Here is a 25,388-nt window from a genome sequence, read left to right as displayed (position 1 = left end):
TCCCAACCGTGAAGCACGGGGGTGGCAGCATCATGTTGTGGTTGTGCTTTGCTGCAGGAGGGACTGGTGCACTTCACAAAATAGATGGCATCATGAGGAAAGGAAAATTATGTGGATATATTGAAGCAACATCTCAAGACATCAGTCAGGAAGTTAAAGCTTGTTCTCAAATGGGTCTTCCAAATGGACAATGACCCCAAGCATACTTCCAAAGTTTTGGCAAAATGGCTTAAGGACAACAAAGTGAAGGTATTGGAGTGGCCATCACAAAGCCCTGACCTCAATCCTACAGAAAATGTGTGGGCAGAACTGAAAAGGCGTGTGCGAGCAAGGAGGCCTACGAACCTGACTCAGTCACACCAGCTCTGTCAGGAGGAATGGGCCAAAATTCACATGACTTATTGTGGGAAGCTTGTGGAAGGCTTCCCGAAACATTTGAACCAAGTTAAACAACTTTAAGGCAATGCTACAAATACTAATTGAGTGTATGTAAACTTCTGACCCACTGAGAATGTGATGAAAGAAATAAAAGCTTAAATAAATCATTCTCTCAACTATTATTCTGACATTTCAAATTCTTAAAATAAAGTGGTGATCCTAACTGACCTAAGACAGGGAATTTTTACTAGGATTAAATGTCAGGAATTGTGAAAAACTGAGTATAAATTTATTTGGCTAAGGTGTATGTAAACTTCCGCCTTCAACTGTATCTCTCCACACATATATCATCACCCCATTCACTCCTACCCTCAATCATGTCCACATCTACACTTGGTTTCGGAAACAGCCACGGAGGAATGTTCCCCAATGCAATTGCCTGCCCTATCTTTCTCTTCCCCAGTCCATATTCTACCACCTTTTGCCCGATAGTCCACCCGTACAGTACGCCCTCTGCTTACACACTACTCGCTCCCAGCATTCCCCAGTTGCCGTGACTGCAGGATGTCCTTCTGAACTCCCTTTCGATCTTTCCCAGTACACTAATGCAAGTTCGTCCCGCCTTATCCTCAGTGGTAGTTCCCCACTATCCACCTGCAATGCCTCAACAGGTGTCTTCCTGAAGGCACCCACACACAATCTCAGGGCCCTTGACTGTATCCTATTCAGGCACTGTAGTATCGTTTTGTCTCCCGATCCATATACAAAGCATCCATAATTCAAATATGACCTGATCAATGCCTGGTACATATACAACAGTGTATGTCTATCTGACTCCCAATCCTATCCTGCCACTGCCCTCATGAGGTTCAGCACCTTCCTACACTTAATTTCAATATGCTCAATATGTCTCTTCCACGTAAGCCCCTCATTAAACCACATACCTAAATACTTAAACTCAGACACCCTACTTATATCCTGACCATATATTTGCAGCCTAACATCTTAAACCTTCCTCCTAGAATACACCATAAACCCCCATGTAAGAGACCAATATTCCACAACTCCCACAGCTTCATGCATCTTCCTCATCACATATTTCACATTCCCACCTCTCTTCCATACAGCCCCATCATCGGCATACAAGGCCACAACCACTCCCTGTCCCACCTCCTTAAATATGTCATTTATCATCAGGGTGAACGACACCGGACTAAACACACTTCCCTGAGGAGAAACCATTGTCCACCCTCTGTCGTATGACTCTGAAAAACACCAAAAGAAAGATGCCCAGGGTCCCTGCTCAGCTGTGTGAACTTGCCTAAGGCATGCTGCAAGGAGGCATGAGGACTGCAGATGTGGCCAGGGCAATATATTGTAATGTCCGTACTGTAAGACGCCTAAGACAGCGCTACAGGGAAACAGGACGGACAGCTGATCGTCCTCGCAGTGGCAGACCACGTGTAACAACACCTGCATAGGATTGGTACATCCGAATATCACACCTGCGGGACAGGTACAGGATGGCAACAACAACTGCCCGAGTTACACCAGGAACGCACAATCCCTCCATCAGTGCTCAGACTGTCCGCAATAGGCTGAGAGAGGCTGGACTGAGGGCTTGTAGGCCTGTTGTAAGGCAGGTCCTCACCAGACATCACCGGCAACGACGTTGCCTATGGGCACAAACCCACCATCGCTGGACCAGAAAGGACTGGCAAAAAGTGCTCTTCACTGACGAGTCACGGTTTTGTCTCACCAGGGGTGATGGTCGGATTCGTGTTTATCGTCGAAGGAATGCGCGTTACACCGAGGCCTGTACTCTGTAGCGGGATTGATTTGGAGGTGGAGGGTCCGTCATAGTATGGGGTGGTGTATCACAGCATCATCGGACTGAGCTTGTTGTCATTGCAGGCAATCTCAATGCTGTGCGTTACAGTGAAGACATCCTCCTCCCTCATGTGGTTCCCTTCCTGCAGGCTCATCCTGACATGACCCTCCAGCATGACAATGCCACCAGCCATACTGCTCGTTCTGTGCGTGATTTCCTGCAAGACAGGAATGTCAGTGTTCTGCCATGGCCAGTGAAGAGCCCGATCTCAATCCCATTGTCCCAATGTCTGGGACCTGTTGGATCGGAGGGTGAGGGCTAGGGCCATTCCCCCCTAGAAATGTCCGGGAACTTGCAGGTGCCTTGGTGGAAGAGTGGGGTAACATCTCACAGCAAGAACCGGCAAATCTGGTGCAGTCCATGAGGAGGAGATGCACTGCAGTACTTAATGCAGCTGGTGGCCACATCAGATATTGACTGTTACTTTTGATTTTGACCCCACCTTTGTTCAGGGACACATTATTCCATTTCTGTTAGTCACATGTCTGTGGAACTTGTTCAGTTTATGTCTCAGTTGTTGAATCTTGTTATGTTCACACAAATATTTACACGTGTTAAGTTTGCTGAAAATAAACGCAGTTGACAGTGAGAGGACGCTTCTTTTTTTGCTGAGTTTATGTGGATTATCAAAATAACTACTCAGAAACAGAGCTGACTTCCTAAAATAATTAATGACAGCCTATACTGGTATACTCCTCATTGATGAATATGATTAATTTATATATTAATGAACGATTTCTTTAAATAGGTTAGGCTCATCCAATAGACACCAATCTCTTTAGAGAGTGTATGTAGGCTAATCCCACATAACTATGTTAGCAAAACTCAGGCTGAAGCCATATTTTAGCAGCATACTTTTGCAGCCTTCGAAGATGTCTTAGCAAAAAAGCCTCGGGAGACACTTTGAATAGCACATAAACACGCAGCTGAGGGATTTAACAGCCTTCCACATCAAGGACTCTGTCTGACTGTGCGATCCAGATCCTGTAGCTACAATATCTCCCACCATTGACCTCCCAAACAAGCATGCCGCATCATTATGAGAATTGGTCTGGGCGGTACAGAGCAGAGTAGAGTAGAGCAGCAGAGCAGAGCGAGTGAGCCACATCCGCCACTGGAGGGATCTAATCTGTGCAATCTGACGCTCAAGGATTTATAGGTTTAGTCAAAATTGCTTTTCTCCACTGTGGAGATTAAGCACCGTGGGATGTTTTGTTGGTCAGGCCAGAGCTGCTGCTTCTTACCCAGCCCGAAGCTGTTCTGCTGAAGACAATGTTCCAGGACCCACGCAGAGAGGTTTTAGCCCTAGTGGGGTGTGGAATTTGACTGGAATTTGAGGGGTCCACAGTGGTATGTGCACCATGCAAGTGGATACTGTGTTTGTGCTGTTCTGCATCTGCCTCATGGGGGTTGCTGGGAGATCAGCTCATCAAAGAGGCCAAAAGCTAGAGACCTACAAACAAAGCAGGTAAATGCACCTTACATCCTGGCATCTATACATGAAATACATTTTAAAATGGCATGAAATGTATAATTTGATTCATATTTTAGATCTGGGCATGGGTTAAAATGTGAATCTGTATTTTTTTTAAAGTGATTTCATTTAATATAATAGTATTTAATAATAGTATTAGTAATAAGCCATTTAGCAGATGCTTTCATCCAAAGCGATGTATAGTCATACGTGCACACATTTTTACCTATGGGTGGTCCCAGGAATCGAACCCACAATCCTTGCTTTGCAAGCGCCATGCTCTACCAACTGACACATATTTGATTGGTGCTGAGTGCCTGGGTGAGCTCCACTTGGTGATAATAATGTGTCACCTGTTCTGTTTTCCTCACCTGTTTCCTCACCCCACCAGGTGAATTCAGATTTATTCAGAAAGGGGATTAGAGAGGGCACCTATGTTCCAGTATCTATTTATGTTCTATTGGTGGATGTTTTGGCTGTTCCTCCATGGTGTGCTGGATGTGGCACTATTGGCAGATATAATGTATGTAATTCTGATCCGTTTATGATACATGTTTATGGAGCCCTAGCTCAACCTAGCCTAGTCATAGATCTGTTTGTGCTGTATTGTGGTGTTTAGTCACCTATTTTTGGCATGTCAACGACCAGAGCTGGTGGCAAGACAACACAAACAGATCTGGGACCAGGCTAGGCTCAATGAATAGTTTGTATGAAATGCATACACTTAACAACAAACATAACTAATTATGCGGGACTGATGGATTAATTGCTAGCCGCAAATACCATAACAAATACCACAGCATGCAAAATATGAAATATTCCTTAAACGTGATAGCTGAATCCTACATTACAATGACAAGTGCACCCGTTAATCTCTGGTAAAGATGAAAAAATTCCTATCCAAAGTGCAGGGTGCCTTTATCAGCTTTGCGTGATTTATGCCCACTTAATGTATTCCAAAGGCCCTTTCATATCATAATCCCACAAACCATGTCTCCTTTAGACAGTATCACTCTCATGTGATCATGGCCCTTTGAGCTATTTTTAGGTCTGATCTGAAAACAGCAACTAGAAATCTGTTCACCATTAGACCAATCTTACAGATGGCTTATAAATATATATCAATGGTTTATATCAAGTTTTTGTATTTACATGTTTTAATTGTTGTACATAAAAGACTGTAAAAACACCAGTAAATCAGCTCCAAGTGATTTTAATTTTGGAAATCTGTTCCAATGTAACCCCACGCATATTAGAGAGATATATGTGATTGTATACAAATAAATGTAAGCAAAGTTTTAAATTATAATTTTTTTGTTATATCTTTTTGGACTTCTTGCGGTCAATTTCCTGTCTACAAATGATATGTAATTGTGTTCCAGCACCATCCGCTCAAGAAACAAAATCATCCCGTGGCTGAACTAGTTGATGATCCCTGTTATAGAGTCTGATAGGCATTAGGCAACGCATACTTTTACAGGACAACCATGTTTTAAATTTAAAGGAAAAAACATTGTGTTAAGATATTGAATCACAATTATATGTTTCAGGGTAAATGTAAAGTTCTTTATTTCAAAGTTATACAAATTTAAGAGTTTACTTCCAAAATGCTATATTCACCAATTCTTCACGTTTTTTTTATCATCAGAAATGTTTGCTTATGGGTACCTTCATGTGTGTGTAAAAATATCACTGTTCTCAGATTTTTCATACAATTTGGTATTCAAATGAATGTAATTGTCATTTCTTTGTCAACAATCTACACAAAATACTCTGTAATGTCAAAGTGGAAGGTTAAATAAAAGATAATTAAAGATGAAGAGATATTAAGTAACTAAAATATAGTCGTTGCATAAGTATTCAGCTCCCTGAGTCCCCTCCCCCCAATTATTTGTTTTTGTGTATTTGAGTTTAACCATAACATTTGTTGTAATATTTGTTCTGTCTTTTCTGGTGGATTAAACATGTTACATATTAAAAACGGCAGCGATTACAGCTGTGAGTGTAACGATCTGGGTGTCGTGGGTGTGAAGTCAGGCGCAGGAAACAGAGAGTTCAAGGTAGTGCTCTTTAATGCACACACGGCGGACATAGGCCACCCCACGAAACACTGGGTGCTAAAAAACAAATGCCCAAAACACAGGGACTAAAACAGTCCAGCAAAACCCACGAACAGGAACAAACACGTTCGTCTCCAACATACACAAATGTTACAACAAACAATCCCGCACAAAGAAACAGGCGGGCCGGCTGACTAATAAAGCCCAACTAATCATCACAAACGCATAACAGGTGTAACCAATAAACAGACAAGGAGGGGGAGGAAAGAATCAGTGGCAGCTAGTAGGCCGGCGACGACAACCGCCGAGCGCCACCCGAACGGGAAGGGGAGCCACCTTCGGTCAGAGTCGTGACAGTGAGTCTTCTTGGGTATGTCTCAAAGAGCTTTACACACCTGGATTGTGCAATATTAGCCCATCATTGTTTTCATAATTCTTCAAGGCCTGCTCTGTCAAGATTTTGGAGATCATGGCTAGACAGCAATTTTCAAGTCTTGCCATACATTTTCAAGCATATTTAAGTCAAAACAGTAACTTGGCCACTCAGGAACACTCATTGTCTTCTTGGTAAGTAACTCCAGTGTAGATTTGGCCTTTTGTTGTAGGTTATTGTCCTGCTGAAAGGTGAAATCCTCTCCTAGTGTCTGGTCTAATGTAGACTGAAGCAGGGTTTCCTCTCGGATTTTCCCTGTGCTTAGCTCCATCCCGTTTCTTTTTATCCTGAAAAACTCCCCAGTATTTTCCGATGTCAAGCATACCGATATCATGATGCAGCCACCACCATGCTTGAAATTAAGGACGCAGTTACTCAGTGATGTTTTCTGTTGGATTTGCCTCAAACATAAAGCTTAGCATTTAAGGCCAAACAGTGTTTTCCTTTGCCATGCTTTTTTTGTTGCACTATTACTTTAGTGCCTTATTGTGGAATCACTACTACTGTATGTTGTTGAGCCATTCTCAGTTTTCGCCCATCACAGCCATTCAACTCTGAAACTGTTTTAAAATCACCAATGGCCTCATGGTAACATCACTGAGCAGTTTCATTCCTGTCCTTACAGCTCAGTTCAGAAGGACGACTGTATCTTTGATGTGTCTGGGTGGTTAATACATAATTATTAACTTGACCATGCTTGTTAAATATACATTTAATGTATGATTTGTTATTGTTACCCATCTACCAATCACTACCCTTCTTTATGAGGCTTTCGAAAAGCTCACTGGATTTGTAGTTGAATCGGTGCTTAAAATTCAATACTTGACTGAGGGACCTTACAGATGCTGTATGTACTGTATGGGGGACCAAGGAAGGGTTAGTCATTCAAAAATTATGTCAACCCCCATTATTTCATACAGAGTGATTACATGTAACTTATTATGTGATTTGTTAAGCCAAATTTTATTCCTGAACTAATTTAGGCTTGCCTGAACAAAGCGGCTGAAAACTTATGCAATTACTATATTTAATGAATCACATTTTTATTCATCTTTTTTTTTTAATCTTCCACTTTGACATTACAAAATATTTTGAGTACATTGTTGACAAAAAATTACAAATACATGTTTAACCCGCTTTGTAACATAATAAAATGTGAAGAAATTCAAGGGGTATGAATACTTTTGCAAGGGATTTTGCAAAAGAAAAATGATTATTTGTCTTCTTGAAATGAAACCATCAAGTGATACATATTAAATAAATACATGTCTGTCATTAAACAACCCCATGCCATGATTAGATTGTGAAAAAACACACCAATCGCTTTCATCATTTATTTAAACAATAAAAGCTAATTTACCTACATTTCTGTAAATGTACAGATAATTTAGGCAATATGGCCAATATACCATGGCTAAGGGTATATACGACGCAAAGCAGATATACCACAAACGCTTGAGGTGCCTTATTGCTATTATAAACTGGTTACCAATGTAATTAGATCAGTAAAAATAAATGTTTTATCATACCTGTGGTATACTTATATACCACGGCTGTCAGCCAATCAGCATTCATGGCTTGAACCACCCAGTTGATAAATAGCGTTTGGAAATGACTCTTCAAATATTGTTGTAGATCACCAATTTCTCTCTCATGTAGACTGGAAATGATTAATTGTATGGTCATAGATGCCACACATTTTTGCAATTGAAACATAGTAGCCTATATTGGTGTGAGTGATACCAAATGTTAGTGACACATAACTTGAACCAGACCTATAAACTGTACATATATGGCTTAGACTTGAACATGTGTTATTTTCTCTCTATGAAAAACAAGCGAACAGAGTACAACAAAAACACTATCAGACCAGCTTAGCTAAGTTTAACAGACACTGATGGTATACTAACTAACCCTGACTTCTCACCCCGAAGGTCTTTCTCCAAAGGTCATGAAAAACATTCTCTGTCCTCTTGAATGGCACCAAATAACAACAATAATCAATAGTACAATCCGATTCTGAGAAATGCAATGGCTTGTTGGCTTGCTGTGGATCCAATCACAAAACCTGAGCAAACCTATTTCTGGACAGAGCAATTTTCAATTGGGATCTGTGAACTGCGATGCACTTTTAACTGAGTTTGCACTTCTTATGTGCACTTAACAGGAGTCGATTAACGATCATGTTGTTGACTCCGTCTGTCCAGAAAAGGCAGGCAGCTGTATAGCAGCAGCAGAACTATAGGAAGCCCAAAGGCAGTGTTCTGCAGACAGACAGACAGACAGACAGACAGACAGACAGACAGACAGACAGACTCACACACGCACACACACTCACAGACACACACATTCAGTCGTACACACACACACACACACATGCATACACACACACTGACAGACTGTTCTAGTCTCTGGTTCGTGTAGGGGATTCTGCCAAGCGGATTAGCTGCTGGGGCGTACAGAGAGGAATAGCATCCATTACCCATCAGCCCACAGCAGTTAGCACCCAGTAGCTCTCTCTCTCTGATTGTCACGGTAGATAATATCGCTGTCGGCTGTTCTCTCTCCATGCACGCCTGTGGGGCATGTCACCACATGCACTCATGCGTCTAGGCTACCCATTAATCCAGTTTAGGGTTTTAGGGGGAAATCTATTTTTGTATTCTGTTTCAAATGTTTATGCCCTGACTGGGATAATGCAATCAAAGAGACAATTCATTCAGATGTAGGATCTCTTTGAGCGTTGTCAAGAGATGAGTGTGTTCTCTCGAAATAGAGTGTTTCTCTGAATGCCTTCATGCCCTTCATATCTTTTGGGATAAAAATGGCAATGAATCAGCCTGATCTATCTCCTTGTGCCAAGTTGAGAGTAAAATTTTGCTTAGTTGTATAAGAAAACATGATATAAAGTGAGCTAGAAAAGTATTTGTCACGGCAGATTTCCTCTTCTTCGTCTGAAGAGGAGGTGTAGGGATCGGACCAAGACGCAGAGCGGAAAGTGTCCATAATTTATTATAAAATTAACTGAACACTACAATGAAACAAATTAACAAATAGAATCCAAACAGAGTACAATCGAAAACAGTCCCGTGTGGCACGAATACGAACACGAAAGACAAACACCCACAAAACACACGTGAAACCCAGGCTGCCTAAGTATGATTCTCAATCAGGTACAACGATTAACAGCTGCCTCTGATTGAGAATCATACCAGGCCGAACACAAAATCCCAACATAGAAAATCACACATAGACAAACCCACCCAACTCACGCCTTGACCAACTAAATAAATACAAGACAAAGGAAAACAGGTCAGCAACGTGACAGTATTGGGACTGACATTTTTGTTTGTTTTGGCTCTGTACTCAGCACGTTGGATTTGGAAGGATACAAAGTGCATACTGTCAGCTTTAATTTGAGGGTATTTTCATCAATATCAGGTGAACCGTTTATAAATTACAGACCTTGTTGTACTTACTGTAGTCCCCCCATTTTAGGGGACCAAAAGTATTGGGACAAATTCACTTATAGGTGTATTAAAGTAGTCCGAAGTTTAGTATTTGGTCCCATATTCCTAGCACACAATGACTGCATCAATCTTGTGACTCTACAAAAAAATGTTGGATGCATTTTCTGTTTGTTTTGGTTGTGTTTCAGAATATTTTTGGTCCAATAGAAATGAATGGCAAATAATGTATTGTGTTATTTTGGAGTCACTTTTATTGTAAATAAGAATAGAATATGTTTCTAAACACTTCTACATTAATATGGATGCTACCATAATTTGTAGAGTCACAAGGTCGATGTAATCATTGCGTGCTAGAAATATGGAACCAAATACTAAACCTTTGTCCCAATACTTTTGATCCCCTAAAATGGGGGTTACTACTGTATGTACAACTTCTAAACGGTTTACCCGATATGGATGACAATGCCCTCAAATTAAAGCTGACAGTCTGCACTTTAACCTCATAGTCAGTGTATCATTTCAAATCCAAAGTGCTGGAGTACAGAGGCAAAACAACACAAAATGTGTCACTGTCCCAATACGTTCGTAGCTCACTGTAGGTTGTTGTTGCTGCACCAAACTTCCTTTGTATTTCAGCCTCACATTACTGTCATACAATGGTCTTCAGCAAGATTATAGGTCATTACAAGGTTACTACACTTCTATGCTCCTTTGTCACTTCTGTTTCTACCACCTATACTGGAATTCATCTTGACATTTTGACCAGAAGTTGTTTGCAAAATTCTTGTGATTTTTCCCATCAACAGATCCAGGAGACAAACGTCAAGAATGGATGGAGGAACTCATAGCAAGTCTGAAAGGTTAGAGTTCATTGTCATTGTACAAAAACGCTGATCTGAAAAAGTGGGTTGCAAACTCATAGCATAACATGAAAGGTGTTATCACTACTATTGATATTGTAAATACAGTAAAGCTGAAATTGTAATTTGATACCCTACTTGACAGTGTAAAACATGTCTTTGCCCATTGAAAAAAATAGATAATCTCATAGCCTAACCCTATAAAATAACACATTTTCCTATCTACAGACCAATTCTAAAGCGAAGTTCAGACATGACAAAATCTCCCATGACAAAATCTGAGCAGCTCCTAAGAATAGATGACCATGATTTTACCATGAGACCAGCATTTGGAGGTAAGACGTTACAGGAGTCATATAATTTGTATAATTCTACCTAGTGAAATCATCAGGTTTAGGACAGTTGAAGTTGGAAGTTTACATACACCTTAGCCAAATACATTTAAACTCAGTTTTTCACAATTCCTGACATTTAATCCGAGTAAAAATTCCCTGTTTTAGGCCAGTTAGGATCACCACTTTATTTTAAGAATGTGAAATGTCAGAAAAATAGTCGAGAGAATGCTTTATTTCAGCGTTTATTTCTTTCATCACATTCCCAGTGGGTCAGAAGTTTACATACACTCAATTAGTATTAGGTAGCATTGCATTTAAATTGTTTAACTTGGGTCAAACGTTTCAGGTAGCCTTCCACAAGCTTCCCACAATAAGTTGGGTGAATTTTGGCCCATTCCTCCTGACAGAGCTGGTGTAACTGAGTCAGGTTTGTAGGCCTCCTTGCTCGCACACGCTTTTTCAGTTCTGCCCACAAATTTTCTATAGGATTGAGGTCAGGGCTTTGTGATGACCACTCCAATACCTTGACTTTGTTGTCCTTAAGCCATTTTGCCACAACTTTGGAAGTATGCTTGGGTTCATTGTCCATTTGTAAGACCCATTTGCGACCAAGCTTTAACTTCCTGACTGATGTCTTGAGATGTTGCTTCAATATAGCCACAATTTTCCTGCCTCACGATGCCATCTATTATGTGAAGTGCACCAGTCCTTCCTGCAGCAAAGCACCTCCACAACATGATGCTGCCACCCCCGTGCTTCACGGTTGGGATGGTGTTTTTCGGCTTGCAAGCCTCCCCCTTTTTCCTCCAAACATAACGATGGTCATTATGGCCAAACAGTTCTATTAATGTTTCATCAGACCAGTGGACATTTCTCCAAAAGTACGATATTTTTCCCCATGTGCAGTTGCAAACCATAGTCTGGCTTTTTTATGGCGGTTTTGGAGCAGTGGCTTCTTCCTTGCTGAGCGGCCTTTCAGGTTATGTCAATATAGGACTCGTTTTACTGTGGATATAGATACTTTGGTACCTGTTTCCTCCAGCATCTTCACAAGATCCTTTGCTGTTGTTCTGGGATTGATTTTCACTTTTTGCACCAAAGTACGTTCATCTCTAGGAGACAGAACGCGTCTCCTTCCTGAGCGGTATGACAGCTGCGTGGTCCCATGGTGTTTACACGTGCGTACTATTGTTTGTACAGATAAACGTGGTACCTTCAGGCATTTGAAATTGCTCCCAATGATGAACCAGACTTGTGGAGGTCTACAATTTTTTTTCTGAGGTCTTGGCTGATTTCTTTGATTTTCCCATGACATCAAGCAAAGAGGCACTGAGTTTGAAGGTAGGCCTTGAAATACATCCACAGGTACACCTCCAATTGACTCAAAGTATGTTAATTAGCCTATCAGAAACTTCCAAAGCCATGACATCATTTTCTGGAATTTTCCAAGCTGTTAAAGGCACAGTCAACTTACTGTATGTAAACTTCCGACCCACTGGAATTGTGACACAATGAATTATAAGTGAAATAATCTGTCTGTAAACAATTGTTTACAATTGGAATTGTGACACAATGAATTATAAGTGAAATAATCTGTCTGTAAACAATTGTTTACAATTAAATTACTTGTTTCATGGACAAAGTAGATGTCCTAACCGACTTGCCAAAACTATAGTTTGTTAACAAGAAATTTGTGGAGTGGTTGAAAAACGCGTTTTAATGACTCCAACCTGAGTGTATGTAAACTTCCGACTTCAACTGTATGTGAAAAACATGCTCCACATAAGATTTGAAGGTCCACTTCATCAATGTATGTGCTGTGCATCAACAGTGATGCACAAATTACTTTGAGGGCAAAATGTACAAATAGTTTATTCGCTCCTTTTAGTTGTTGTTGCAGTTGCTTTTTTGTTGTTTTTCAATGTTGCTTAGAGCATAATTTTTTCCCTTTAAACGGGGTCGTACAATCTATCCAATGGTCTCATCAGCTCAGGCCTCCAAAAGCCCTTATGACACCAGCAACATGACAAGCTGTACATTGGCATGCTGGTACTCTTTCTTTTAACAGGGATGTTGACAGAGTTTGTGGTTTCATGGTCAACGTACAGGGATTTGCTGTTGTGGGATTAAAGGCCCTGCATGTGGGATCTATTGTATTAGTGAGAGGCTTAATGGGTTCTCATGTTAAAGTGACATGTTCTTTTTGAGTTATTTACACGTTTGGAATCCATAATACCTTGAGGACGGCCATCTCAGGTCAGAGATACATCAATGATCTAGGCCAAATGACAAAATGTGTTTCACACAAGCCCATGGATCAAGCAACATGTGGGTTGCTGAAAATGAATGTCATATTTTTGACCAGAACAATGGCCAAATATATCTTGTTTTATGAATATATAAAAATAAACAATAACAGACTGTAAGAGTAATCTGAGTGATAAATACATCACACTATGAATGATCCTCCTTTAAAATGTCTACTATTGGGCCTCCCGAGTGGCGCAGTGGTCTAAGGCACTGCATCGCATCTCAGTGCTAGCTGTGCTACTAGAGATTCAGGCTCTGTCGGCTGCGACCGGGAGACCCATGGGGCGGCGCACAATTGTCCCAGCGTCGTCCACGTTCGGGGAGGGTTTGGCCGGCAGGGATGTCCTTGTCCCATCGCACACTAGCGACTCCTGTGACGTGCAGTGCACTCTGACATGGTCGCCAGGTGCACGGTGTTTCCTCCGACACATTGGTGCGGCAGGCTTCCGGGTTAAGTGGGAAAACAATGTCTCCTTTTGCCACACCAGCTCCAAATCTGTCTGGAAGAGAGAGAAAAAAGATCTCAATAGCTTCCAGATGTTTGACGCTGCAACAACTTGATCCATTGTGACCTAATTGTATTCCTGTACAATGGCGGATGATGGTGAGTAAAGGCTAAAATAGGTCAAAAATAGCCAGTCATGGCACAAGCAAATCCAGCCTATTAATAGGCCTACACTGTATTTGAATAAAACTACTGTATACTCCACACAGCCTAGTCACAATACACTCAGTGGCCAGTTTATTAGGTATACCCATCTAGTTTCGAGTCAGACCCCCCTTTCCCTCCAGAACAGCCTGAATTCTTCAGGGCATGGAAACATTGCTCAATTGGTATCAAGGGACCTAATGTGTGCCAGGAAAACATTCCCCACACCACTACACCACCAGCCTGTATTGTTGACACCAGGCAGGAAGGGGGCATTAATTCATGCTGCTTACTCCAAATCCTGACTCTGCCATCAGCATGACGTCGGACCAGGCAATGTTTTTCCACTCCTCAATTGTCCAGTGTTGGTGATCGTGTGCCCACTGGAGCGGCCTCTTCTTGTTTTTAGCTGATAGGAGTGGAACCCGGGGTGGTCGTCTGCTGCAATAGCCCATCCGTGACAAGGGTCAACGAATTGTGCATTCCAAGATGCTGTTCTGCACACCACTGTTGTACTGCGCCATTATTTGCCTGCTTGTGGACCGCCTGTTAGCTTGCACGATTCTTGCCATTCTCCTTCGACCTCTCTCATCAACGAGCTGTTTTCGTCCACAAGACTGCCACTGACTGGATGTGTTTTGTTTGTCGCACCATTCTCTGTAAACTCTAGGTACTGTCATGCTTGAAAAGCTCAGGAGGCCGGGCGTTTCTGAGATACTGGAACCTGTGCTCAAAGTCGCTTAGGTCACTCGTTTTGCCCATTCTAACGTTCAATCGAAAAGTAACTGAATGCCTCGATGCCTGTCTGCCCGCTTTATATAGCAAGCCACGGCCATGTGACTCCTACTGTCTGTAGGAGTGAACCATTTTCGTGAACAGGTGGTGTACCTGACACATGATGTTCTCTGTGGTAGAATCAATGAGTATCCATTACAGCAATGCATGAAGGAAAAACTGTAGTGCTCTTGTAATTACATTTCTTTGATAGCTTTTTGAAAAGAGGTCAAATATAGTAAATTCAATCTGAAAATCTACTCTCTCACTGAACTTTCTATTAATATAATTGTCTTTAATTACAGGACCCCCTATTCCAGTTGGGGTAGATGTTCAGGTTGAAAGTCTGGACACAATCTCTGAAGTGGATATGGTGAGTGGGATTTGAGTCTCTTTATTACACAGTGAAGAGTAATCTTTCCTAGCCTGGTGTAACAAGCCTCATAGCACGATAGCTCACATTCTGTTTCACTTTGAAGCGAAAGGAAACGTGAGCACAGCAGTCAGTCTGCTTGACCAAGCTAAATCTTTGCCCCATACTATTGCAAAAGTATTCCACTATCTAGAAAATGTTTCAACCAGAGAAGCCTTTCATGAATATTACGTAAGCACAAAAAATTAAGCTCACTCAAATCAGATATCTCATATGTGGAATCCTTCAACACATGCTGTACCTACATTCAATTCAAAAAGCAGCTTCATCGATAGGTGTGATTGTCCCCCGACAAAGGGCACCACCACCGCCATAACAAGCCCCTGTTGTGTTGTTTCAGGACTTCACCATGACCCTGTACCTGAGGCACTACTGGAAGGACGAGCGCCTGTCCTTCCCCAGCACCAATAACCAGAGCATGACCTTCGACAGCAGGCTGGCCAAGAAGATCTGGGTTCCTGACATGTTCTTCGTCCACTCCAAGAGGTCCTTCATCCATGACACCACCACAGACAACGTCATGCTGAGGGTGCACCCTGACGGAAATGTGCTCTACAGTCTAAGGTAGCTGCTCAGCTCTCCTGTATTAGAATGATGAGAACTGGGCCGTGTCCATTAGGGCACACCATAGAAAAAGTTTTGCAACGGAACACGAAAACAAGCGTTTCTTATTGGACAGGTTCCGATAGTACCCCGTTTCCGAACGTTTTCATGCTAGCTGAACACGACCCTCGTTTGATGACTTACCCTCAAGGGTATTGGATTTAGCGCTGAGCTCATGTTCAAACTAATTTATCAAGGTATATGAAGAAGGCCGATTTGTTGGACTGCTAAACAAAGCTATTGAACATGCTACTTAGTAAGCATGTAATGTTACCATATGGGAAAAGGTTTGGTCACGTGAGTGCAACCTTCCTGGGTTGTTGAATTGGACAACCTGGAACACTTGAATGAGTTATCTTAACACATATTTTGTCCATTGAATAAATTATGTCCATTGAAAGATATACAGTGCGTGACATAATTTTCCATTTTATGAGACAGATGGACAACACTGAAATGGACGCTAAACACTTTTCCTTCCCCAGCCAAATAGAGACCTCATGTAACCCATGTTATACATAAGTCCTTCAGTGACATCCCACTGGGCAAAAACTGGTTGACTCAACACTGTTTCCACATCATTTCACCCCCCAAAGATCATGTCATGACGTTGAATCAATGTGGAAAACTGATTGGCTTTGCAAATAGTAATCAACGTAGGGGCATTTTGTCGTCTTTTTTTCACCCAATGACATGGTGACATTTTTTTGATTGAATTCACGTTAGTTGAAAACTCAACCAAATGTAAATCAAAACTAGACGTTAAATTGACATAAGTCATGCTATGCTGTCACTTTTGTTCTTACAGAATCACAGTCACGGCCATGTGCAACATGGACCTGAGTCGCTTCCCTCTGGACACACAGACCTGCTCGCTGGAGATAGAGAGCTGTGAGTGCATCTCTCAACTTCACCATTTACCTACACATCTCTGATGACATTTGATCCAGTTTTATCACAATCATGTGAGGTATTCATTGGGGGGGGTTTTAACGTTCTCTCATCAGACGCGTACACGGACGATGACCTCATGCTGTACTGGAAGAAAGGCAACGAGTCACTGAACACGGACGAGAGGATATCTTTATCCCAGTTCCTCATCCAGAAGTTCCACACCACTACAAAGCTGGCCTTTTATAGCAGTACAGGTAACCCTGAAGTCACATATTTACTAAGACAACCATGGGCCACATTAAATTGCCTTGCGGGCCGCATTTAGCCAGCGGGTCGTGAGTTTCAGACCTCTGCACTGTGGGAATGGAAACAAATGAAAGGGACAGGATCTGCGTAGAATATCAGCTGTGTTCTTTTTTCCTTCCCAGGCTGGTACAACCGTCTGTACATCCACTTCACTCTACGACGCCACGTCTTCTTCTTCCTGCTCCAAACCTACTTCCCTGCCACCCTCATGGTCATGCTGTCCTGGGTCTCCTTCTGGATTGACCGCAGGGCTGTCCCCGCTAGGGTCCCTTTGGGTATGAAAGGCCCTTGCCAGAAGGACAAGAAAGTTTCTAGCTCTAGGTTTAATGGATATTTCAGTTTTCTATTTGAGATGTAGTACAGTCTTGATGCTCATGTGTTTGATTGTGATGTTTGGTCTCAATGGTGGCCCCAATGAGGCTTAAAATGAACTGTAAAGGGACAGACTAAAAAGCTATTTCAATGGAGATCGGTGTCAAATCTCCTAGGTTGCTGAACCCTCTGTTTTGACTGTCCAGGTATCACCACGGTGCTCACCATGTCCACCATCATCACTGGAGTCAACGCCTCCATGCCCAGAGTGTCCTACATCAAAGCAGTAGACATCTACCTGTGGGTCAGTTTTGTGTTTGTCTTCCTCTCGGTCATAGAGTATGCAGCGGTCAACTACCTCTCGACCGTGCAGGAACGGAAAGAGAGGAAGCTAAGAGAAAGGGTACATTTTGTTTAATTTCATTAACATGAAATGTTTTTCTGCTTTTCTGTATTCATTTATTTTTAGGACAACATCTGGTGCACAACATTGCTCATATCTCTCCATATGCCAAATGTTGTGGCATAAGGAGCTTAAACTGCATAAGTAGCCTCAGGAGGAAGTATTTCAACACAGAGTCCCCGAAAACTTTTCTTGCCAAACAACCTTCTTTAGAAGCCCTATGCAAAATAAGTTGCATATTAGACATATTAGTGTCTTTAAAGCCACTTCAAATACTTCAGTTGTCGTTTAAGTCTTGTCCGTTAATTCACCTTTTACTTCCGCATTCTTGCAGTTGCCCTGTACCTGTGGCATTGGCAACCCGGACGACATGACGTGCGACCCCCAGATCTCCGGCTACACCACCATGGACGTCAACAGCACAGCGAACTATGGCACAGCAGGGAACTATGGGATGCCAGAGAACGGCGGCAGGCAGGAGAGGATGTTGGCCCAGGTGGTTCTGGGGGATCCCCAGCTCACGGGCCAGGTAAAGAGGCCAGGCTATGTGAACATTTGGATAGACACCCACGCCATAGACAAGTACTCACGGGTCCTATTCCCTGGTTCCTACGCCCTGTTCAACATCATCTACTGGTCTATCTACTCCTAACGCCTGACCTGTGCCACAAATGGGGAAGGACTCTTCTACCCTATCACACTCACATGCTGCAGTTAGAGCACAACATGGTCATATTTATTAAGCACCAAATGGACAGAGAACTGACTTAAACAGGGAGGGAGTGGGACTACCTGAACTTGTCGATTTTTAGAGTGTGCCCTAATGAATATGACCCAGGACTCCATTAACAGGGATAGTGGCCACAGAGAGAACATGTTTTTGTCTGTTTTTCAAGACAGAGAAAGAGATATGGCTCATAAAATGCAAGGAACATTGCCTTCTTGACCGAGCCTCTTAAAGACTTATTTAAATATGTACTCTTTCCATTCAAGAAAACAGTTATAAGGGTTTATCGTCATTTCCACTGAGCCACCGGGTCAAGCATTACAAAATTGAGTGCAATATTTTTATTTAAACATCCACTGAAAATGTTCAGTTACAATATGGTTTCTCAAACATCAGACTAATTAATATTGATAACTGGTGCATCGGGGTTGAAAAACTATTTTTGATTGCAATGTTTTGGGAATGTCAAATTTTGAAATACAATGTTGTGAATTATTTCCCATAGGTATAGCCCCTTGTTGATTATACATTTGACATTGAGACGTTTTTTTTTTAATTATGGTCACGATTAATATTAAATTCTATCTTTTTGGGATTGTGTCATATTGATTGTGACCAATGGACAACTAAGCAACTGAAAAACAACATTGATAGGTTTCAGATCTTAAGGCTTGCCCACTGGGTGAAGGGCCTTGAGATGACGTGTATATATTAGTGACTTAGCATGACTATGACTAGATAGTGCCCCGGAGAGCGCTAGCCCGTTAAAGTCGAAAGCCTGAATTTCAGGCGATATCTTTCATTTTTATTTTCGTATTTGCCGTTCTAAAATATGAACACCCTATTTGGATGTTATGTATCGTTGCTTCTGATCTTAAACACTAGTTTGTTGGTAATAAGCAACCATTTCACTTTGTGATCATTTTCACATCAATAGCACAACTACATGTGACACTAATACATAAGAAACAAACAGGTTAGGTTTTTTGAAGCCAAATGTACAAATCACTTTAGACTGTTTTCTTTCCCACTATTTTGATACTTTTGACGTTAATGTCTCTTCGTGTATATTATTATGTGAGATTCACTGTACTAGTCATTTCAGGTTTTAGAGTTTGTTCCCCTTTGAATCCGTTTGAATACATAACCTCGTAGATAACCTCATATGGTAGCTACAGGATGGATATATTATTGTCTTACTAGGAGAGATTGTGTCTCCAAATACCCCTTATTTTTATAATCAATATGAGAAGAATCACTCAACACACCTATGTAAAGCTATGTTGTGATCACTGTTAAACATATTTAATAAAATGTGATGTTTTCTGAGAAAGAGGAAGTCATTGCATCTGAAATGGAAGAACACGTTTTGAACTAGCCTACTGCAAAGTAAAGACATGGAAATTGACATATTACAGTAATTGCAATGTTGTAGCTTCTCATTAGAATCTTTGCTTTATGGTGTATTAGAATTGCTTCATTGATAACAATGATTACCATTCTTCGAAAATCATGAGCAACTTGGCACTGATTGCAGAGCAGCCTCTGACTAGAGGTAGTTTGAATCAATACTTCCTGTTAATCACGAGGTCATCAATGTTTTTTCCATGAATGTGTGGAGCCAGTAGTGTCCTTGTCTTTCGGTCCTTGCTCCTGCTTCAGTTTGGCCTCAGAGAATTCCACCCTCATCTTGTGAAACAGCTCAGGGCAGCACAGTACATCCACAGCTGTCATGGCCAGGGCCTTGGCCGTCCGGAGCGTGTAAAACTGGGCCTTTTCTGCACCTGGACCATTCAATGGAATAGGCATGTGAATCAGTGGAGGCTGCTGAGGGGAGGATGGCTCATAAGCCGTCCTCCCCTCAACAGCCTACACTGATGTGAATAATGTCATAACGGTCAGAAAATCAGTCTGTACCAGGGTCCATTTTGTATCCATTTTCTGTATTCACAGTTTATTTTATAGAGCTTAAAATAGGCTGAAATCAAGTTGAGCAGTACCCATCTCTTTTTATTACTGAATCCTACCCACCGCTGCGGTATACTCCTCAGTATGGTTCAGTGCATCGGTGCCAATGTAAAAGAAAAGGTGTATCCCAGGGACGACAAATGACATGTTGCCAAAGTCAGTGGAACCTGCCAAGACATAGACAAGACTATGAAGACAAGTGCTCATCTCCAGTAATATTACTCTCTCTACAATTATTATTATTTCATTTTTGCTACCTGAGAAATTGTTCTGCACTTCCACAAACTCAATCCCCAAGGCTCTACCATTCTCTTCGTAGAGCTGTGCAAGGGTGGTGTTGGGAAGGATGTTGGAATATGTGTGGTTTGGATAAGTTCTCCCCACCTATAGGATATAAACTTACACGACTTACCCACCAACATATTTTCCCTCAACCTTGATGGTAAACAAGGGACAACGGAAAAAAAATGCTATTTTGAGCATGCTTACTTGACAACCAGTTGCCATGGCAGCTGACCTGAAGCAGGCCTCTGCCTTGGCTTTGAGGTCAGACATGTCCGTGACCAGTGGAGTGTTCCACTGTAGTACTCCAGCCCGGTGTAGGCTGGGATGATGTTAGGCTTCACTCCACCATGGTTGATGATGCCTGTGGAAGAAGACAAAGAAGAAACCAAATGAACCTTTATGTCTGATAAGAAAGAGGTGTACACAGAGACTGTGGATCAGCCAGGTATGGTGGTTTGTTCAACAGCTGTTACAGTATGAAGCCATCAATGGTGTACACAAAAACTTGATACTTAACTGCACAGGTGCAACAGGTGAATACCAAAATATCACTTTAAAGCACATCAAATCAAAACATTACTTTCAATGGTTATGCACACACATGCAGGCAGGGGCGCAACTTTGGTTTTAGAAGTGTGGGGGGGACATAATATATATACATACAGTTGAAGTCGGACGTTTACATACACCGTAGCCAAATACATTTAAACTCAGTTTTTCACAATTCCTGATATTTAATCTTAGTTAAAATTCCCTGTGTTAGGTCAGTTAGGATCACCACTTTACTTTAAGAATGTGACATGTCAGAATAATAGTTGAGAGAATGATTTATTTCAGCTTTTATTTCTTTCATCACATTCCCAGTGGGTCAGAAGTTTACATACACTCAATTAGTATTTGGTAGCATTGCCTTTAAATTGTTTAACTTGGGTCAAACGTGTTGGATAGCCTTCCACAAGCTTCCCACAATAAGTTGGGTGAATTTTGGCCCATTCCTCCTGACAGAGCTGGTGTAACTGAGAAGATTTGTAGGCCCTCCTTGCTCACACACGCTTTTTCAGTTCTGCCCACAAATTTTCTATAGGATTGAGGTCAGGGCTTTGTGATGGCCACTCCAATACCTTGACTTTGTTGTCCTTAAGCCATTTTGCCACAACTATGGAAGTATGCTTGGGGTCATTGTCTATTTGGAAGACCCATTTGCGACCAAGCTTTAACTTCCTGACTGATGTCTTGAGATGTTGCTTCAATATATCCACATAATTTTCCTTTCCTCATGATGCCATCTATTTTGTGAAGTGCACCAGTCCCTCCTGCAGCAAAGCACCCCCACAACATGATGCTGCCACCCCTGTGCTTCACGGTTAGGATGGTGTTCTTTGGCTTGCAAGCCTCACCCTTTTTCCTCCAAACATAACAATGGTCATTATGGCCAAACAGTTCTATTTTTTTTTCATCAGACCAGAGGACATTTCTCCACAAAGTACAATCTTTGTCCCCATGTGCAGTTGCAAACCGTAGTCTGCCATTTTTATGGCGGTTTTGGAGCAGTGGCTTCTTCCTTGCTGAGCGGCATTTCAGGTTATGTCGATATAGGACTCGTTTTACTGTGGATATAGATACTTTTGTACCCGTTTCCTCCAGCATCTTCACAAGGTCCTTTGCTGTTGTTCTGTGATTGATTTTCACTTTTCGCACCTAAGTACGTTCATCTCTAGGAGACAGAACGCGTCTCCTTCCTGAGCGATATGACGGCTGCGTGGTCCCATGGTGTTTATACTTGCGCATTATTGTTTGTACAGATGAACGTGGTACCTTCAGGTGTTTTTAAATTGCTCCCAAGGATGAACCAGACTTGTGGAGGTCTACAATGTTTTAATTTTCTTTTTTTAGGTCTTGGCTGATTTCTTTGATTTTCCCATGATGTCAAGCAAAGAGGCACTGAGTTTGAAGGTATGCCTTGAAATTCATCCACAGGTACACCTCCAATTGACTCAAATGATGTCAATTAGCCTATCAGAAGCTTCTAAAGCCATGACATAATTTTCTGGAATTTTCCAAGCTGTTCAAGGCACAGTCAACTTAGTGTATGTAAACGTATGACCCACTGGAATTGTGATACAATGAATTATAAGTGAAATAATCTGTCTGTAAACAATTGTTGGAAAAATTACTGCACAAAGTAGATGCCCTAACCGACTTGCCAAAACTATAGTTTGTTAACAAGAAATTTGTGGAGTGGTCAAAAAACTAGTTTTAATGACTCCAACTTGAGTGTATGTAAACTTCCGACTTCAACTGTATACCTCCCGTCCCCAGTGAAAGTTGCGCCCCTGCATGCAGGTACATGACAGTAGGAGCCTCTCTCATTCATTATTTACCATGGAGTCTCCAGTCTGGCTTTAGCTGCTGCCTCAGAACTGACTGTACGCCAGCACTGCTGCATCCAGGGCATTGACCCCCGCCCAGGGGTAAGCTGCAGCATGAGAATCCTTCCCATGGTACTTCACTGTCCCACTGAGAATAGATTAACAAAGATTGAACCAAAATGGAACATATAACGTTCAGTTAAAATGTTGTAAACTGGAATTGGATACAGACGGCAGAAACGGTCAGTTAAAATGTTGTAAACTGGAATTGGATACAGACGGCAGAAGCAGTCAGTTAAAATGTTGTAAACTGGAATTGGATACAGACGGCAGAAACAGAATCTCACTCTGTAATGGATACACAGGGTAGGAAGGCAACATCCTGCTGAGCGGGGTGAGCCATGAAGACAACATCCATGTCTTCAAATGCCCCAGCCAGGATGAGGTCAACCTTCCCTCCTCAATCCTCTTCTGCTGGGGTCCCAAGAACTGTCCCCTATGGCAATGACACATGGCTGTGTTTACTGAGGCAATTTAATCAATCAGTAGGTCAATCGATCCTTTATTCAAGTGTCAGATGGTGACATTTTATCCATGCACAATCATTTAGTAAGTGGACAAATGGACACACCTTTAATGCCACAATATATGCACTCGCTGCTGGAAAAATGTACCTTTACACGGAGAGGAGTCAGACAGTCTGTTGGTTCTCTTACTAATCCTCAGCCCTAGTGCAACAGTCACACCGACTTCTGCTATAAGGTTGTGTCCACATGCATGGCCAATACCTGGCAACGCGTCGTACTCGCAAAGGAATCCCACATTCAAAGCTCTGTCGCCGCCATTGCCACCTAATGGGCCCCATGTCGTCATAACTGCGGTAGGCAGTATGTGACTTTAAACTTCCCATAAGTTATCATCAGAGAGAAAACGAACGAGCCTGTCGCGTGACTGTTTCTCCCCATACGCACGCTCTGGACACCACCATATGTCTTGGTTTAGAATGAACAGCTTGTCTTGAATTGTGCCGGATGCAGGATCCAATATTGTGTTTCAACTGCATTCTATTTTCACGCGATTGAGAGCCTAGTGCCGTAATCTGTTTAGCAGTCCAGCAAACTAGTAATAGTCTTGCGCAGTAAAAGTTGTTTATGTTTTACATTTTTCTGTGGGATACTGATTTTGAGATAATAACTAGGGCAGAGGTGTCTCACCGCCATCTACTGTCTGGAGTAAGAATGTGCACTTATTCAATGTGAGGTATCTGAGGAAGGCTTTAATTATTATGGGGCTATAATTTAAACCATTCGGAAATTAACTAGATTTTTTTTTTTTTAAGTAGGCCTGGAAAGCATTTGTCTTAATCTATAGATGGTCATAAGCAAGGCTGAGACTGTTTTGAATGGTGTCATTTTTGCAATCTCACATATGTAGGCTAAACGAGAAGCGAATCGAGTGAAGTCCATCAGCCTTCTGCATTTCAATTAATATGAAACTAATAAATAGAATCAGAGGTTCTTTTTCACTATTACTACACTAGAGGGACCCAAAGTAATATTTTTGTGCCGATGCAAGCAACATGCTCCATGGTTGTTATTACTGTATTATATATCAATGCTTACAGCACTTAAAATCCTATTATTTGACAAAATGAGGGTTTTGTTATAATTTGTTGTAATTATTTCAGAATCCATTTTGTGAAAAAGACAATAGACTGTATTGAATACAACATTTGTCTCTCACCTTGAATTAATAATGAAATCCAAACTGACAATAGTGTGAAATAAAAGCATAGAAGGAATAAATTATTCCCCCCTCCTTTTTTGAATGTCAAAATACTTTTTTCATGGTCACTCGAATAATAAAACACTCATGCAGGAAACAACGAAGTACCTTGGGATGGGGCTACACAACTGCGAGCAAGGTCTGACCCAGCGGAACGAGCTCAATTAGTGCCAAATTAATAAAGACAAGGCCATATGGCTGTCACGCTACGACAGATGACTCAAGTGTGTGTGCGTTTGTGTGTGTGTGTGTGTGTGTGTGTTAGAGAGCGCAATTGTGTGCATGCGCTGTGTGTATGTGTGTGCGCACTCTTCATGCGCGCGTGTGTATAGAGGGGCTGCCGTGTAGGAGTTGGGGGGGTTAATTGGGGTCTTTGTCAGCCACAGGAGGAGATGTTGTTGGACAGTCCAGAGCATGCTGTCACCAGTACCCCTCTCTGACAGGGCCTGTCGCTCAGTTTACTTTACACACCACCGGTGTCACTCTCTATTGTCCGTCAATTAACTGACATGAGGGAAATAACCCTTTTGCTTTCCTATTTCCTTAACCACTGATTTAGTTTGTGGACAGCTGTTTAATTCCACCTGATTACCTAGTAGTGCTTCATACCCTTTAATATCTACCCTGAGAGGATCAAGACTGTTCCATGCCAAACAATTTCCGTCAGCT

The 25,388-nt window shown here is 41.8% G+C and overlaps 1 protein-coding gene and 1 pseudogene across 4 annotated transcripts; one reads left to right on the top strand and one right to left on the bottom strand.

The window, feature by feature from the left end:
* Positions 1 to 704: 704 nt before the first annotated feature.
* On the top strand, positions 705 to 19,651 carry LOC129812622 (gamma-aminobutyric acid receptor subunit rho-1-like). Of its 4 annotated transcripts, none has more exons than XM_055864342.1 (10): positions 705 to 3,737; positions 10,513 to 10,566; positions 10,795 to 10,901; positions 14,940 to 15,007; positions 15,408 to 15,631; positions 16,479 to 16,561; positions 16,678 to 16,818; positions 16,993 to 17,191; positions 17,389 to 17,486; positions 17,920 to 19,651. In XM_055864342.1, exons 1-10 carry the CDS (start codon positions 3,622 to 3,624, stop codon positions 18,354 to 18,356), a joined length of 1,527 nt encoding a protein of 508 aa, XP_055720317.1. In that variant the 5' UTR covers positions 705 to 3,621; the 3' UTR covers positions 18,357 to 19,651. The 4 variants fall into 4 exon arrangements, with proteins under 4 accessions (XP_055720317.1, XP_055720316.1, XP_055720319.1 ...); XM_055864341.1 differs by having other exon boundaries at positions 17,389 to 17,585; XM_055864344.1 differs by having other exon boundaries at positions 16,993 to 17,145; positions 17,920 to 18,325.
* LOC129812484 (xaa-Arg dipeptidase-like) lies at positions 19,586 to 24,087 on the bottom strand (annotated as a pseudogene).
* Positions 24,088 to 25,388: the final 1,301 nt, after the last annotated feature.

This window comes from Salvelinus fontinalis, chromosome 16 (genome assembly GCF_029448725.1).
Source record: "Salvelinus fontinalis isolate EN_2023a chromosome 16, ASM2944872v1, whole genome shotgun sequence".
Taxonomy (NCBI): Eukaryota; Metazoa; Chordata; class Actinopteri; order Salmoniformes; family Salmonidae; genus Salvelinus; species Salvelinus fontinalis.
The sequence above is the reverse complement of the archived record's forward strand: the minus strand, read 5'-3'. Positions and strand labels throughout refer to the sequence as shown.